At 37.2% G+C, this 17,574-nt stretch overlaps 1 protein-coding gene across 4 annotated transcripts in view; it reads right to left on the reverse strand.

The window, feature by feature from the left end:
- The window catches only part of DOK6 (docking protein 6), a 415,462-nt gene that overhangs the window by 131,469 nt on the left and 266,419 nt on the right, over window positions 1-17,574 (reverse strand). For all 4 annotated transcript variants that reach the window (XM_067698862.1, XM_067698864.1, XM_067698865.1 and 1 more), the window contains one exon: window positions 15,405-15,594. In XM_067698862.1, coding sequence (XP_067554963.1) covers window positions 15,405-15,594 — 190 coding nt within the window. The remainder of the gene's footprint in view (window positions 1-15,404; window positions 15,595-17,574) is intronic.

Genomic DNA, 17,574 nt, shown 5'->3' on the forward strand with positions numbered 1-17,574 from the left:
TTTTTAATCTCTTAAAAATGTATGTATTATAAGACTCAGGCTCACTTGTCATAGATTATTATATGTTACTTTTATATATGCATAAAAAATAAGTAAAATAAGTTAACAAAGGAATTTCTAAAACGTTTGCACATACAGAGTCCAACTCTTCTGAATCAATCCAGAATTACCAATGTCCTTTGTTTTTCTTTTTTCACAAAATATTATTTCATTTGCCATCAGGAGTGTTAGTGGTACACAGTTCTTTATTAAAGAGTATGCTGCTTTTGACTTTAAACTTTTCTTCTAAACCACTGACACCCATTCTACAAGTTTTATGCTGGCTGGTGAATACTTTGTCTACAAGAAGGTGTTCACAATAAGTTTTGTTTTTCTCAAATGGTCCTAAAATGTTTCTTGAGTGAAACACTGAAGAGTTGACATTAAACTGAAATATAATTAAACTCAAGAAGTGAAGCACTAACATTACATGTAGCTTCTATTGAAGGGATGAAAACATTGGCATCAATGACCAAGGCTGTGTGCCTGCAGGTAATGGCAACTACATTGCTAGCACCACCTGGCGGCCACCATCGAATGATGCCATTCAATGTAAATGCCATAATAGTAACAACATAGATCTCAATTCCAGACATGTGAAAATATGTGCATCTTTTGAATGAATCAATCAGTCATTAATAAACAAATGATTCAAATGTTCTAAAAAAGCCAGCCTGGATTAGTCTCCTGTGAGATGTAAGTCTCATTGGTGGAGGTGGAGACCTGCCACATCCAAGGAGGAGATCAAACCAGAACTTCCATCTCTTTCCATTGATTCTCATCCTCTCGATTCCAGCAATCGTTCCTTGATTTAATGACTATTACTAAAGTTTAGGAACTTTTTGAAGGAGAAGTAAAAAACCTAAAAGGAAGGCCAAAACTGTCATTGGAATCCCTATAGACCAATTAATGAAAAGCAATTCACATTAAAGTATGTATGGGTTCAATAAAAATGTACTGAACCTTAAAGTTAATGGAGCAAAAATTAAGATCAGAGCCTCCATTTCTTGATAAGAATGGTTTCCTAAGTCATTTAATTAATGTTTTATCCTAGGGGAAAAAATTAGTCCCAGTGTTGTAGTAGCAAGAGATTTACCAAATTAGGCACACACACAAAAGACACTAAGTTCCTCAAAGGCTTTGTCTTAGTATTAATTCTCTGGAAGTAAAGGAAAAGTTTACACAGACATAGGATTTTTTAACATCACATATATCCGTGATGCAAATTTTTCAAGGAAGAGGCCTTTCTTATTCCCTATACTATGTAATTGAAACTCAATGGAACATGATAATTTAAATCTTTTTGTGACATTGAAAATCCCATTAATTATGAGATACTTTCAATCATTTGTCAAATACCATGACGTTTTAGAGAAAGAGAGCTGACTAAATAATCCCTGTCTTTAATGCGCTCATAGGGTACTTGGAGAGACAGATGGACCAATGGTTATGATATAAAGTAGGAATTGTAATAAAAGAGATTTAGTGAGTAGGTACTGAAATCACAAAAAGGTTATGGATTAGGAAAATTAGTTCACTTATGCTGTGTAATTAAAAAAATAAGAAAGGTAACTTCGAACCTCAATGGCTTAACACAACAAATGTTTATTTCTCACTCAAGCTATGTCTGATACGTGTCTGGGCAAATCACCAGGGCAAACTGGATTCAGAAACCCAGGCTCCTGCAACCTTGTGGCTAAGACATTTCAGCAATAGACCACTTCAGTTGCACAGTGGCTGAAAGTGTTGGAAAATTCTTCAACAGGCATGCTCTAGACTAATTGTACACCCCCCCTCCCCAGTTTATATACTGAAGCCTCGAACCCCAATATGACTATATTTGCAGAAAGGGCCTTTCTGAGGTAATTAAGGTTAAATGAGGCATAAGAACAGGGCTCTGATGCAATAGGATTGGTGTCCTCATAACAAGAGACACAGGAAACTTGCTTCCTCTCACTCCCTTTCCACCATGTGAGGGTACAGTGAGAATGTGGCTGTCTGCAAGCCAAGAAGAGAGCCCTCACAAGGAGCCACTCACCAGCACCTTGATCTTGGACTTCTCAGCCTCCAGAACTGCAAGAAATAAATTTATGTTGTTTAAGTCTCCCATTCTATGGTATTTTGTTACGACAGCCCAAGTTGACTAACACAAGACATTCAAATACTCTGGCACAGAGGCAATGCACATTAGCCCCTTGTCCAGAACTGTGTCTCACGGGGCCCACCTAATTGCAAGGGGAAAGGTAAATACAGGGGAGTCGGTGGACTGCTTGGTAAGCACGACTGTCTCTGCCACAATCATCACTTCTGGTCAGCAAAGATCCCTTTCCTCTCTTTTTCCTACACACTCAACCCTTCCCTAAAGGAGACAAACTGAAAAGCAATTCATCCAGCCCTTGATTCCAGCTCCAGGTCCAGAATCTGCAGGTGATATGCAACAGTATCTAAATCAGTTCCCGATGTGACTTCTCTTGATTCCAAAAGAATGATCTAAAAGGAATTTTTCTGCTTTTCCCCACCTAATGAACAGTGGTTCAAGAGGGTCAGGAAGCCCAGCACTGCAGACACTCCCCTTTAAGCAGAGGGAATAGGAGACATGCGGAAGGCGGGACTGGCCCTGGTCATTCTGAAATGCTGCTCACCAGGTAACCTGAGGTTCCTTACCCTAACTAAGGGTTAACAGTGATCCTTGACCCTCATTCTGTACCCACCATTTTGGATTTTTTTTTTAAGACATACTTCTCAGATTTGCTATAATATTTTGTTTCCTCTTCCCCAAACCTCTCTCTTTTGGTTTAAAGGTGCTACCTTGACTTTGTCAAGTTCTGTATCAGTCCTGTATCAATCAGTCCTTTACCCTCGGTCATCTTTTATAATTAAAAGATTATCCTAGGCACCATACTCTTAAGCTGCCCTTTACCTCGAACGCCTTTATCGAGAGGTTTTAGCAATAAATGTGGAGACTATACTCTTATTCTGTTCTTTTTCTTGAGGCTGTTTTAACTTATTTTTGTCACTTAAAAGACTTTCTTAATTTTATCTCCTTACTCTTTGGTGACTCAACATACTTATCTTTTCCAATTTTTCAGGGGTTTGATTTTTTTCAAATCCCTTTCATTTTTGCTTGCAAGTTCTCAAGTTTTCCCTGAGATCCTTTCTTTGTAGTCTCTTGCGAGCCAACAAACATTTTGTTTTCTAACTTCTTCCCTAAGATGTTGTTAGGAAATACAGTTAAAAGCAAAATCTTCTTCCAATCTAGAAATCCTCTCCACAAAAGTAATAGAGAAAGAAAATACTCTTGATATCTTATTCATATTAAACCAGAATGTGATGCACATCACAGGCAATCTGCTAAGAGACTGCAAAGAAAAAGACATCTCGCCCTTTTCATAGTCACAAGCAGATATAACCCACTATGTACATGTTCTCAAGATAAACAATAACTGGTCTCAAGTAAGAGGATGTGACAGCAGCATTTGCCACAGAGTTCATCCTAGATTCACCTGGTAACTGAAGTGACCACCTAGATTAGCTACTTGGTTTTATCTAGAGGAAAAACAAACTTCTCACACCTTTATGACAGGAGGTAGTTTTGCAATCTGGAGCCAAGCACCACTGACGTTAGGCTCCTACTCTCCCACAGAAACTGGGGGTGAGGGGCACTCTCTCCTTTCATGTTTAAGAAGTGGTTCCTGAGTCCGAGAGAGAGAGAGAGAGAGAGAGAGAGAGAGAGAGAGAGAGAGAGAGAGAGAGAGAGAAGGGCACTCCTGGTTCTTAAAGCTGACAAAAGACCTATTTCACTTTCAGAAGGATTTATATGCATTTCAGATAGAAGAAAGTACTTACAATTGTACATTTTCTAAAGTAAGTAAGTTCAAAGAAAAAGGGAGGGGAGAGCAATCTTTCCACCCATTTTCAACAGAGAATGAAGTCTCTTAATTTTAATTTGTATTTGGTCTTACAATCCAGAAGCTCATTACACATGCAGTTGGCCCGGAAGGTTATCACACATTTCACCCAGAGGCAAGAGCTCTGTCAGCATCTCATCAACTGCATGACATCTCTTCTCCAGCTCCCACATCCCTCTCCTTTATCCCCGACACAACCGTGATTTCAGTGCCACAGATCTTAGGGCTATTTATTTATTATTGCAGCTGGCGCTCTTCCTGCTATCAATTTCTATCAGGATCAAACAGACTTATCCCTAAATAACAAACAAAGTGTCAGTGGTTTAATGCAGCAGGAATTTCTCATTCATACTAGTCCACTTTGGTTCCGGGCATCTATCCTGGGCAACCAGGACAACATTGGCATAAGAAATAAGTGCATTAGCTTAAACACAGATCACTTCTGTTCATAACCCTTTGTTGGGAGCTAGTCAGATGGCGCCCCAGACTGCCCTGGGTGTTGGGAAATGTAGGGGAGCACAGGAGATACTTGGAGAGTAGTACTGTTTGGGCAAAAGGCCATTGAATCCGATTTTAGGGACTTAGGAGTTTTCCCGAAGGTGATGATCTGCTACTGGAATCATAAAAGATGAGTTGGAATGATTTGAGCTAAAGTGGGAGGACAGTGGGAGATGGCAGGACGCTCAGGATGGATGGACGGCACAGGCAAAGCTTAGGTGACCTTCATTACGTGTTATTTGATGCTGGAGTTTAGAGCAGTAAGCAGGACATAAGCAGAGAGTTTGTTGAAAAGGCAAATAAAGCACAGAACCAGGAGTGTTTTATAGGCCATGCCAAGAAAACTTAGTCTTTATGTTACAGGCAGCAGGGAGGTGCTTTTAATGCATGAAAGTACACATAGATTTAAATTTTAGATATTATCTATCTAGTGACGTTGTGGGCTATCTTTAACCAGGTGAATAATTTCAAATAAACAGAGCAGCAGATGTCTTGGTCCATTTTGGGCTGCTTTAACAAAATATCACAGACTGGGTGGCTTATAAACAACAAAAATTTATTCCTCACCGTTCTGGAGGCTGGGATGTCCAAGATCATGGAGCTGGCAGGTGTGGTGTCTGGTGAGAGGTTACTGAATCATAGACACTCTCTTTTCACCTGTTCTCACATGGTGGAAGGGAGAAGGAAGCTCTGTCCAGCCATTTTTTGACTATTTTTTAAAAAAATTCAGGTACAGTTGATATACACTAACAATAAGTTTCAGGTGTACAACAACACAATGATTCACAATTTTTAAAGGTTATATTCCATTCATAGTTACTATAAAATACTGTCTATATTCCCTGTTTTGTACTATATATCCTTGTGGCTTATTTATTTTATACACAGTAGTTTGTAACTTTTAATCTCCTACCCCTATCTTGCCCCTCCCCTTGCCCTCTCCCCACTGGTAGTCACTAGTTTGTTCTCTATATCTGTGAGTCTGTTTCTTTTTTGTTATATTCACTAGCTTGTTTTATTTTTTAGGTTCCACATATAAGTGATATCATACAGTATTTGTCTTTCCCTGTCTGACATATTTCACTTAGCATAATACCTTCCAAGTCCATCCATGTTGTTGCAAATGGCAAAATTTCATTCTTTTTTGTGGTTGAGTAATATTCCATTGTATATATATACCACATCTTCTTTATCCAATTATCTGTTGATGGGCACCTAGGTTGCTTCCATATGTTGGCAATTGTAAATATGCTGCTATGAACATTAGGGTGCACATATCTTTTCAAATGAATGTTTTGGGTTTTTTTTTGAATACCCAGGAGTGGAATTGCTGGGTCATATGGTAGTTCTATTTTTAGGTTTTTGAGAAACCTCCATACTGTTTTCCACAGTGGTTGCACCAATTTACATTCCCACTGAGTATAAGGGTTCCTTTTCTTCACATCCTTGCCAGCATTTGTTAGTTGTGGTCTTTTTGATGATAGTCATTATGACAGGTGTGAAGTGATATCTCATTGTGGCTTTAATTTGCATTTCTCTAATGATTAATGATGTTGATCATCTTTTCATGTGCCTGTTGGCTATCTGTATGTCTTCTTTGGAAAAATGTTGATTCAGGTCTTCTGCCCATTTTTTAAAAATCGTGTTGTTTGTTTTTTTGATGTTGAGTTGTATGAGTTGCTTATTATTTTGAATATTAACCCCTTATCAGTCATATCAGTTGCAAATATTTTCTTCCATTCAGTAGGTTGTCCTTTTGTTTTGTTGATGGTTTCCTCTGCTGTGCAAAAGCTTTTAAGTTTACCTGTAATTAGGTCCCATTTGTTTATTTTTGCTTTTATTTCCCTGGCTTTAGGACACTGATCCAAAAAAATATATTGCTACAATTTATGTCAAACAGTGCTCCACCTATGTTTTCTTCTAGGAGTTTTATGGTTTCTGGGCTTACATTTAGGTCTTTAATCCATTTTGAGTTTATTTTTGTATATGACATTAGAGACCATTCTAATTTCATTCTTTTACATGTAGCTGTTCAGTTTTCCCGGCACCACTTATTGAAAAGAGTGTCTTTTCTCAATTGTATATTTTTGCCTCCTTTGTCATAGATTAAATGACCATAGGTGTGTTGCTTTATTTCTGGGCTGTCTATTCTGTTCCAATAATCTATGTAACTATTTTTGTGCCAGTACCATACTGTTTTGATTACTGTAGCTATGTAGTATAATCTGAAGTCAGGGAGCATGATTCCTCCAGTTCTAGTCTTCTTTCTCAAGATTGTGTTGGCTATTTGGGGTTTTGTATCTCCATACAAATTTTAAAATTATTTGTCCTATTTCTGTGAAAAATGCCCTTGGTGTTTTGATAAGGATTCCATTGAATCTGTAGATTGCCTTGGGTACTATGGTCATTTTAACTATATTAATTCTTCCAATCCATGAACACGGTATATGTTTCCAACTGTTTGTGTTGTCTTCAATTTCTTTCATCAGTGTCTCATAGTTTTCCAAGTATAGGTCTTTTAACCCCTTATGCAGATTTACTTGTAGATATTTTATTATTTTTGATGTGACTGTATGTTGGGCCACTTTCATAAGCTGTGTGCCTGTAACAGCAAGAGCTTTGAAAGCTATCAGATGTAACACATTTACAAAAGATGATTAAATTCATCAAACACCTATTTCACATGACCAACACTGTACACGGCAATACTGGTAATCAAAAAGGATCCTTTGCTTTGAAGAAATCAACATTCTTCTATGAAAAAACCTAAAACACCAGGACATGATTTTATAGTATCAGCCCAGAGTGTAATTAAAAAATAGAGACTGTATTTTAACAAACGTGCTGAATATAGACATACAAAGTGACTCTTTCTGGGGAAGTGCTCACCTACAGAGGAGATGCACATATCACTGTTAATTGCAGTTTCTTAGACTGGCTTATGAAAGCTTTAAGAGGAATTTTCCAAGTGAGTTAATGTGCCACTCCAGACCAGTCTTATGACTTCGGGTTCATTTATTTTAATGCTGGTGATAACCACAGGCATAAGCCTCAGGACACTGCGAGGCTAGAAATCCACCAGTGAGCACAAGCATTGAGTGCTGAAATGATTATTTTTAATTAAATAGCCATAACCTAAAAAAATTCCCATACAAATGAAAATATTTTAGTCCTTAATTAGTCAAATGAGTAAACCTACCACTCACTCAAAGGACAGCGAATTCATCAGTATCTTTACCTGTTACAGGCACACAGCATATTATAGACACGTGGTCATGCTAGTAATTCGTGAGTGCATTTCAGCTAAAGCTGTATTTCACTAAACTTAAAAAATTCAGAATTATCTTTTTTTTAGCAACTGTAGAAGAGTACAGACAAATAATACTTTACATGTTGTGAAGGAAATTGAAATTGTGTCAACATCAGCTGTTTCAAAACATTTTTCTGTCATATTTCTTTAGTTTTTTATTTGCTTAGATTTTCACCATCTTATTATAGCTTACTGACCATCTGACTTTTAAAAAAACTATAACTTTATTAAATAATTTCAATTTTCATAAATAAAAGATAAGAAGAGATTTTAAAAAGGGGGAAAAAACTAGTATTTTTTGAGCACTGAATACATTCCAAACCTTGCCTAATTCCCAGACATCACAAAGGGCTACAAAGTAATATTTCAGTCCTTGTGGTCACAAATAAAGGGTATAAGATACAAGAATGAAAACCAATTTGGCCAAATACATAGAAGAACAAGTATTTTAACCCAAATCTAATAGTGCTGCAAAAACACATGTTCTTCCATCTTCATAGAGCTTTGCTGATGTGTCTCATGTTTCATGGCACAGTCAAAGGAAATATCTGTGTGCCGCATGTCCGTTGTTTCCAGCCACAGTTACAGTGGGTCCTTCAAATCCATCCTCCAGGATGCAGAACCCAGTGGATACAGAGAGCCAACTGTACTACACCATTTTATACGAAGAACTTGAGCATCCTTGGATTTTGTGATGCACAGGGGGTCCTGGAACCAAGCCCCCACAAATACCGATGGACAACTGTACTAATAGATGATAGAAATTTATCATACTGTTACAAGGTATTAGATTATAGGGAACAATAGGTGTGTAAAATTTAGAACAAAAATATATTCCAACACTTCCACATACAAGATTTATTTCTTCCAGCTTTACTGAGGTATAAGAACAATAGAAGTTGTATACATTTAAGTTATTCAACATAACTTTTTTTTATTAAGACCATTTTCTGGTGTAGTTTTTAGTTTCACAGCAAAATTAAGGGGAAAGTACAGAGATTTGACAACTACCTTCCCCTACACGTGAACAGCCTCCTCCATTATCAACATCTCCCACCAGAGTGGTACATTTGTTTTACTCAATAAACCTACGCTGACATCGTAATCACCCAAAGTCCAGAGTTTACATTATGGTTCACTCTTGGTGTTGCACATCCTATGCGTTTGGACAAATGTATAAAGATGTGTATCCATCATTATGGTATCATCCAGAGTATTTTCACTGGCCTAAAAATTTTCTGTGCTCTATTTATCCTCTACCATCCCTGAACCCCTTGGCAACTACTGATCTTTTTACTGTCTCCAGTTTTGCTTTTTCAGAATGTCATATAGTTAGAATCATAAGGTGTGTAGCTTTTTCAGATTAGCTTCTTTCACTTAGCAGTATGCAACATAAGGTTCCTCCACATCTTTTCATGACTTGATAGTTCATTTCTTTTTAGGGCTGAATAGTATTCTATTATTTGTATGCAACACAGTTTATTCATTCACCTTCTGAAGGACATCTTGGTTGATCCCAAGCTCTGACAATTATGAATAAACCTGCTATAACCATTCATGTGTAGGTTTCTGTGTGGACATAAGTTTTCAACTTCTTTGGGTAAATATCAAGGAGCCTGATTGCTATATTGTATGGTAGGAATATGTTTAGTTTCATAAGAAACCACCAAATTGTCCTCCAAAGTGGCTACACCAGTTTGCATTCCTATGAGCAAGGAATGAAAAGTCCTTTTATTCCACATTCTCTCCAGCATTTGCTGTTGCCAGTGTTCCAGATTTTGGCCATTCTAGCAGGTGTATAGTGGTATCTAATTGTTATTTTAATTTACATTCCCCTGATGATATATGGTGTACTTATTTGCCATCTGTATATCTTCTTTGACGAGTTATTTGTCAAAGTCTTTGGCTCATTCTTTAATTGGGTTTTTGCTTTCTTACTGTTGAGTTTTAAGAGTCTTTGTAATTTTGGATAAAGTCCTTTATCATACGTATCTTTTTCAAATATGATCTCCCAGCCTGTGGCTTGTCTTCTCATTGAGAAGTCTTTTGCAGAGCAGAAGTTTTTAATTTTAATGAAGTCCAGCTTATCCGTTAATTCCTTAATGGATCATGACTTTGGTGTTGTATCTAAAATGTCATCACTATACGCAGGGTCATGTAGGTTTTCTCCTATGTTATATTCTAGGAGTTTTATGGTCTTGCATTTTACATTTAGGTCTGTGATCCATTCTGAGTTAATTTTTGTCAAGGGTGTAAGGTCTGTGTCTAGAATTATTTTTAGCATGTGAATGTCCAGTTTTTCCAGCACTATTTGTTGAAGAAGCTAGCTTTTCTCCATTGTATTACCTTTGCTCCTTTGTCATAGACCAGTTGACTTTACTTATGCGGCCTATTTCTGGGCTTTCTATTCTGATCCACTGGCCTATTTGTGTGTTCTTCACTAATACTACACTGCCTTCATGACAGTAGATTTATAGTTATGTCTTGAAGTCCGGTAGTATCGGTCTTTTCACTTAGTTCTTTTCCTTCAATATTGTGTGGTCTATCTTAACCGTGTTTAAGATTAGTGATATTAAATACATTTATAATATTGTGAAACCATCATCACTGTCCATCCCCACAACTCTTTTCATTTTGTAAAATCGAAACTCTATACTCATTCAACAATAATTGTCCATGCCCTCTCCTCCTAGCTCCTGGCAATCATCATTCTACTTTCTGTCTCTATGATTTTGACCACTTTAAGTACCTCATGTAAGTCGAATCATACTGTACTTAACTCTTTGTGGCTGGCTTATTTCACTTCGCATAGTGTCCTCAAGGTTCATCGATGTTACAGCATGTGTCAGAATTTCCTTCCTTTTTATGGCTGCGTAATAATCTTCATTGTATGTATATATCACATTTAAAAAACCCATTTATCCATTGATGGACACTTGAGTTGCTTTCATGTTTTAGCTCTTGTGAATAATGCTTCTATGAACATTAGTGTACAAATATCTTTTTGAGACCCTACTTTCAATTCTTTTGGGTGTATGCCCATAAGTGGAATTGTTGGATCATATATGGTAACCCTATTTTTAATTTTTTGAGGAACTGCCATACTGTTTTCCACAGGGGCTCTACAGTTTTACATACCCACCAACAGTGCACAATGGTTCCAATTCCTCCACACCCTCACCAACACTTATTATTATTTTGATAGTAGCCCTCTTAATGGGTGTGAGTGGCATCTCATCACAGTTTTGATTTGCATTTCCCTAAAAATTAGTGACGCTGAACATTGTTTCATATGCTACTGACTATTTGTATATCTTCTCTGGAGAAATGTCTACTTAAGTCCTTTGCTTATTTTTTAATTAGATTGTTTTTTGTTGTTATTAATTTTTAGAAGTTCTCTCTATATTCTGGACATTAACCACTTATCAAATATATGACTTGTAAATATTTTCTCCCAATTCGTGAGTTGCCTCTTTACTCTGCTGATATTGTCTTTTGATGTACAAAAAGACATATGATAATTACTGTGATAATTGATCAATCATATGTCTTCTTTGGTGAAGTTTCTGCTTGAATCTTTTCCCTATTTTTAAAATTGGGTTGTAGTTTTTCTTATTTTTGAGTTAGAAGTTCTATATATGTTTTGGATACAAGTGCACTGTCAAATATGTGACTTCCAAATATTTTCTCTAGATCAGTGTCTTGCTTTTCATTTCCTTAAAAGTGTTTTTGCAGAGGCAAGTTCTTAATTTTGCTACAGTCAAATTATCTTTTTTGGGGGGAGTAATCATGCTTTGGTATCACATTTAAAAACTGTCTGCCTTACCTTTTATTTTAACTAACTGGTCATACATTAGAGAAGGAAGGATTTATCTCTGTATTACTGATCAAAAAAGGTTTAAGGATAGAATAAGCCTCACTATGACATCACGAAATCCTTGATTATAGCACATAGAGCATTTGCTTTCATTAACCATCTTCCTATGGGAACCGTATTGTTTTATATTTCCAATTGTTAAAAATCTGTAACCAGATTTTCCCCAGGCTTCTCAATAAGGATAATATTATCAAAGTTAGTAAGACATATATTTTAAGCACTGATTGTGTTATATTAAACATTGTGCTGAATAGGGAGGTTATGTTTTGAACAATCATTTTATAAAAAAGGATTCGGGGCTCCCTTGAATTTTGTTATGCAGGCATTTGAGCTCATCCTTAGTTTTGCTTACAACATTTGTGAGGTTATGTGAAGTGAAAAAGCCACATCAGCAGTTAAAAAAGTGGTTTTGTCTCTCACAGGATAAAATTGCACATAATCACGAATCGTATGACTTCCTCTGCAGGTTTGGATATCTTTTTTGATTTTTTGATTAAATAATCTTGCATGACACATTGGTAGTTTTCACTCTTAAAATACAAACTTAAAATCTTTATGGTAAAAGAGCAATTCCTGGGACTTCCCTGGTGGCTCAGTGGTTAAGAATCCACCTGCCAATGCAGGGGACACGAGTTCGATCCCTGGTCCAGGAAGATCCCACATGCCGTGGAGCAACTAAGCCTGTGCGCCACAACTACTGAGCCTGCGCTCTGGAGCCCGCGAGTCACAATTACTGAGCCTGCGTGCCACAACTACTGAAGCCCACGAGCCTAGAGCCCGTGCTCTGCAACAAGAGAAGCCACCGCAATGAGAAGCCTGCACACCGCAATGAAGAGCAGCCCCCACTCGCCACAACTAGAGAAAGCCCGCGCAGCAATGAAGACCCAACGCAGCTATAAATAAATAAATAAATAAATAAATAAATTTATTTTAAAAAAAAGAGCAATTCCTCTGAGCAGGCAGGGGGCCATGACTTCACCTCCCCAGGCTGCGCCCCTTTGAGGACAGCTCCCAGTGAACGCTTCCCGGCCCCCGCTCTCTTTCTGTTCTCACATGTATGGGGTATGAGTGTGAGGATGTATGAGGTAGGCTCCTCCAGAAAGAATGACCTTGCTCCACTTTTACTGTTTATTCTTATCTTTTATCGGTACAGTAGAATTGAAAGTGCATTTTGGAAAAAGCCTGTCGGTCGAAAAAGGACTATTTTGGCATCCAATTTTATTACATTCCAGTACACGCAGTAGTATGAATAAATGGCTAGAGACTGCTTCCAAACGATGTGCCTTGTGCAAAGAGCTAGTAACATAAAACGCAGAAAACGTCATTCTTCAGCTCAAGGTTCACTAGGAAGACAGGCCGGGCCTTACCTGCCAACTTTTCCTTTAAATTGTCACTTGTCATCACTCATGCCATTCCCCTCCCCGCTTCTCCCAGTCCTGACCTAGGGAACACAGCGTCCTGCTTTCATTTCTCTGGATCACACATGGACAAAACCTTCTGCCCTTGGCTACCTTTAATCAGAGTGAGATCTTCTGGAATTTACAAACTAGACACACAGAATAATGATCAATAGCCCAAATATTAAAGGGCAAAGGACACCCAAATTTCAAAGAAGTAAAAACATAGAAATGAACACAAGGACACACCTCCAAACATAAAGAAACAAAGGAGAAAAGAAAAAAAATAACAAGATATCCAAGTCCTCTGTCAAAACAGAAACATCCTAAATCATCATTTTAATGCTGTGGTTATGGGGTCAAGAAGAGCACTCTCTTTGCACCCTTAGAGGGTGTGTGAATTGATTTTACTTCCCTTGAAGGCAATCTGCTATATTGTGAAGAACCTTGAAAATGTTCACAGCTTTTGACCCAGTAATTCTTGAAAAAGGCTCTGCTAAGAAAATGATCAGATATTTGCACATCTTTTCGCAGATGGTCGGTCAGTGTGGCTTTATTTATACTAGTTCATTCTGGAAACACCCTAATATTAAATTAATGATAGTACAGCCATATGTTCAGATACCATATGACCACAAAAATCTTGATTTTAAAGGACTCAGAGATTACTTCTCAATATAATGTTAAGTGAAAATATGCTGATTTTAAAATATATTGGAAAGAAGTAAACCAAAATATTAAAAGCCATTTTCTCAAGATGGAGAAATTATGAGTGATTTTAAGCTTTTCTTTCCAATTACTCCCTCAAAAGTTTGGGTTAACTTTTTAACCAGACGATATAAAGTATTAAAAAACGGAGATTTACAAGAAAAATGTAAAAAGTGCAAAGCCTGCTCAGGTTATGAAAACATACTTCTGACTTTACTGCGCCTACCTAGGAATAAAAGCCTGGCTGTATCTCACAGCTTCAAGACCCCCTCTCCAGAAAGACCCCCTCTCCAGAAAACGCTTGGGGCTCTCTCCCCTTCCTTGGCCCCATTCCTCCTAGAGGAAGTGTTTTGTTGTAAAAGTAAAAAATGCTCACTGTCAAACCTCAAACAGTGGGAAAGTATATAAAATAAGAATAGTAAATCCCCTCCAACTTTCTTTCCCCACTTTTTCTTTTCACATTAAAAACACTGGGGGAGAATTTGCATGTAACAGTGCACACCAATATTTATACACAGTTCCGTGGCTCTTGACAAAAGTCAGGATACAGGGAATTTTCACCACCCCCAAAGTTCCTCTGTGTTTCCTGGAGTCCATTCTCTCCCTATCCCCAATCCTAGGCAACCATTCATTTGCTTTCTGTCACTGTAAATTAGTTTTGTCTGTTGTAGAATTTCCTACCGATGGAATTACACATAATGCTTACAACATTGTTTCTGAGATTCATCCAAGTTGTGTGTCATGGGTAGGTAATATTCTGTTGTATAACTATTGTAATTTATCTATCTAGTCACATAGTGACTTCACTGTAATTACCTTATAAGGCCACAGATTCATTTCTAGAATGTGATAAATCATGTCCCCAAGTGTGACTACATTAAACATCTCTTATAGAGAATCCCTAAACCTAAGTCTTGTCTTGGATGTGTGACAACAATATCACAAAGGGGTCAGAGCATAATAACGTTGATTCAGTTGGTTGAAGCTCACGTCTAAACCCGTACCTGTGAATAATGATTGTGAAGCAAGCACATTTTAGACATTCATTTTAGACATTTATGGATTCCAACCATATGCTGTGATCAAGAAACCAATGTATTTGTCTTGACATACTACATTTAAAATCTGAATTACACATTTCATAAACTATGGATTTGCCAACTTTTTTTTTCAGTCATTCTGAATTAATAATAATTAATCTTATTAACATAAACATCTGGGTAAATGAATATTGCATTAACTTATCTCAAACCTAAAAGGTAGTATTTAAGCAATTTTATATAAAACTCCTTTCAAAATATTTTCCTTTAAAAAACCCCCACATTTATAATGCTGGCAAGGACATGTTGAATTTTATGGAGATCCTATTGCACCAAAAATATAGGAGGATGAACCCCAAATATAATCTTGTAATAATTTCACAAAGATCTTGTACGATAAAGATAATTATGAAACTGGTTTGATGCCAGAGTAAGAGACGGGAATTATTTTGAATGGGGTACTTAACCTGCCATAGAGTTAACACAATTTTATTCAGATTATCAGTAAGAATGTGAAGAAATTATTGATATATATTTGGTGCTCTCTACCCTTCATGGAAATGAAACGGCCAGCCTGGGCACTGCGGGACAGAACCTTTGCCTGTGGCTTCTGCGCTCAAAGCTTACCTTCCTGACTCAAACGTGAACCATGTTGAGTCCCGCCCGTATCTCCTCAGTGAGCTGAGAGGCCACATGACCAGCTTGACCTTGGCATTGTGGATATCCCAGAGATAGATATTCTCATGAGTGATCTGCATTGTGCATTCGCCATAAATGTCCAGGTTTGGTGTAGGCATAAGATACACGTTGAATCGCTCTGCAAAGAAACAAGGAATGGAGAAAATGAAGCCAAAAGAGGTGTAACTTTTTATGGCAGCACTGTATGAATTTGTATACCTACCTACAGCCTTCAGAAAGTGTTACTGTGTCCCTTGGTGACATCGATATATACTGCGAAACACTACCTTTTTCTATTGTATGGGAAAAGGAGTTAGAGTATTCTTAATCATTAATCCATTCACTCATTCTTCAACTTTTTGTTGCATGCATTCTCTATGGTGGGGATTAAATGGTTAAATTGTACAGTGGGAACATAAGGGCAGAAAACTAATTGGAGTCTGCCCAAATGCCGTAACTGTCCGCTTCTTCAAATAGTCTTAAGTGGATGTCATAGAAATAATTTCTGCGAGGAATGTCTTCTTTAACTTACACAAAAACGTACTCAATTTTACCTTTGAGGCGTGAAGTATTTAATGCCCACTCAGACTGACTCTCAAAGCACAGAGCATTCACGGTCACATTCAGCTTGTGATAATTGCAGATATTCATTACTGCCTTCGGCAGAACTTCAGACATTGTTTTGGTATGCAAAATAAAAGCACATAACTGTTTCATTCCTGGATAGTTTGAAATTGAAAATCTGATTATTAGCCAATGATTCCAAACTTCGCTTTACAACCTTTCATGTATCTCAAAGGTTACCGCAAAATCCTGCAGCCCCTCATCCCCATTAAAATGCATTAGATGCACTTTATTTTGAAAAATAAGGTTAGTTGGTAAGTTCCAGGAAGTAAAGAACTTGGTATGACCTACAAAGTGTCCTATGAAGTATCCTTAGTTCCTAGCACCATATTCTTGGTTTATAGTAAATGATCAATAAATATTAGTTAATTGTATGAATGAAATAAATATATCCCACGATGAATAGGGGCTGCAAGAATTGAGGAATTACAAAAAAATAATGAGTCGTGATAACGAAAAGTTTAAGAATTACTGGCAGGTACATTTTTGTGAGTTTGAATTTAATTGTGAATAGTTCTTTAAAGGCAGTGCTGTTGCATGAATTATTTTGAGAGGCATAATGGTGCAGCTGCAGTTTGTAAAGGATCGAGATGTTTAGAAATGTGCTATCATCCATCATGATGCTACAATCTTAAACACTGTCTGTTTGCTGGTGCTGAGCTCGAATTGTCTGTATCATAGAAAGAATCTTTTCAGTGGCAGGTATTTTGTAAAGCAAGGATTTTCTGATGCAAAATCAGTTACATTTAACTTAAGCACGACAGCTTGAAACTTAGTAGCCATATGGTCAATACTGATGTTCAAGTGCCTAGATGTTCTGGGACCAAAAATAATCTAATGATTCAATATTCTAGTTGTTGACCCATGAAAGTAGTATGTATACAGATTTCACAATTATTTCCCAAAGAAAAGGCAAAATGAGATAAATTCTGTAGCTGAAAAATGAAGAACACTGTCCCATTAACTATGTGCAATAAAAGGCTGTATCTATGTCTACACAGACACGCACATATTCCATAAACCTTAAAATTCTTGTGTGCAGGCATCTACGTGCAGCATTAAATACATCCCTCACTTTCCCAGCACAGTTCCCTCTCCAATGGGATTACACGTAAATCAAAAGGGTATGATCTAATATGAGAATAGAAATGAAACTTGGACCCAACAGAGTGACTCAGGGCTATAGTTAATGCCTGAAGAGCAATATTCTTTTCTTTGCTCAAGACACTTCTGATGAAGTTCAGCTTCTACATTTGGAACTAACCATGTGTCAGTGGCATCTGTTGTGCATAGGGAAAATATTGCCATTATAAAAGCGGAAAGTGAAACAGTCCTCTAAATTTTTTCCTTTCCATCAATCCCGGAGTCTGAAGAGAGCATCGGAAGACTCACTGCCAAAATGCCAAGAAATAACAACACTTTTTAAAAACTCCTGAAATAAATAAACATCATTAAACAATCTTACGGTTGCTTAAGACTGCACTGACCCTTGATA

The sequence above is a fragment of the Pseudorca crassidens genome, chromosome 12 (assembly GCF_039906515.1).
Source record: "Pseudorca crassidens isolate mPseCra1 chromosome 12, mPseCra1.hap1, whole genome shotgun sequence".
Lineage (NCBI taxonomy): Eukaryota > Metazoa > Chordata > Mammalia > Artiodactyla > Delphinidae > Pseudorca > Pseudorca crassidens.